This window comes from Tupaia chinensis, unplaced genomic scaffold, assembly GCF_000334495.1.
Source record: "Tupaia chinensis unplaced genomic scaffold, TupChi_1.0 Scaffold000281_1, whole genome shotgun sequence".
NCBI lineage: Eukaryota > Metazoa > Chordata > Mammalia > Scandentia > Tupaiidae > Tupaia > Tupaia belangeri.
This window is the reverse complement of record NW_006159764.1, coordinates 1,910,242-1,911,158: the sequence shown is the minus strand read 5'-3', so window position 1 is coordinate 1,911,158 and position 917 is coordinate 1,910,242. Positions and strand designations below refer to the sequence as shown.

General features: G+C 46.0%; 1 protein-coding gene across 1 annotated transcript in view; it reads right to left on the bottom strand.

The window, feature by feature from the left end:
• GOLIM4 (golgi integral membrane protein 4) overlaps positions 1-917 on the bottom strand; it is an 88,913-nt gene that overhangs the window by 38,291 nt on the left and 49,705 nt on the right. The window contains 1 exon segment of the mRNA XM_014588507.1: positions 12-86. Within this exon segment, the coding sequence (XP_014443993.1) occupies positions 12-86 (75 nt within the window).

Genomic DNA, 917 nt, shown 5'->3' with positions numbered 1-917 from the left:
TCTTTCTTTACCTTCTTTTGCTTTCTTATGTTCAAGTCTTTCCTTCTGCAAGGATTTCTCTAATCTTGATCTGTGTTCATATACAACTGGAAAAAGAGTTAAAAATTGTCTTTACAATATGACCAATTCCAACGTAAAATTAACATCAATTTCCAAAGCAGGAAAACAGGAAAAAGTCTTTATGTGACTAAAATGAAAAGGTACGTATTTTGCGTTCCCATTCCAGGTACAGAACAGACATACGGGGCTGAACTGTGTGGTCGGCCCTTCTCCAGAGCCCATACTCTGAGGGTGCTTTCCTCCTCTTTGCCAGCTCCTGTCCCTTCTGCCTCTTACATGTGCGTTCCTCTGTGAGGCTTGCTCTTTCTGGGCAGCCACGTCCGCTCTCAGGACGTAACTGTTACGTACACCTAGACATCTCACAAGCACTGCAAGTCACGTGACCTGCATCTGACTGAAGCTGGCTGGACCATCAGGCAACATCGGCAGCACACAGCTGAGACGGAATGGCAAAAAGCATATCCCCCCACTCATGGCAAGGAGAAGAGGTGAGAGAAGTAGAGAAAATTAGAAGGGAGGGGAGAACTCAGAAAAACCCTATAAAATGCCACACAAAAGAACAAGTCAGGTTTACCATCTTCCAGAGCTAGGAGAAACCAGTATCAAACAGATTTCAGTTCCTTAACACTTCCCTACCTGTTCTCTTCCCTCCAGGCTGCTCTGAAAAAGCGAAAGCTGTCTAGTGAGTGGAGGAGGAAGAGCTGAGTGGTGAGGGAGAACGGGAACAGGAAACCTGTCATAACTCTCCTGCCCACTGCAGGCCTGGCATCTGCGGAAAGCAAGATTTAGAAGAGAGAGGAAGCCCGACCTCTGAATGAATAAAATATGGTTTATTACAGGGGCCAGGAGTTGCAAAG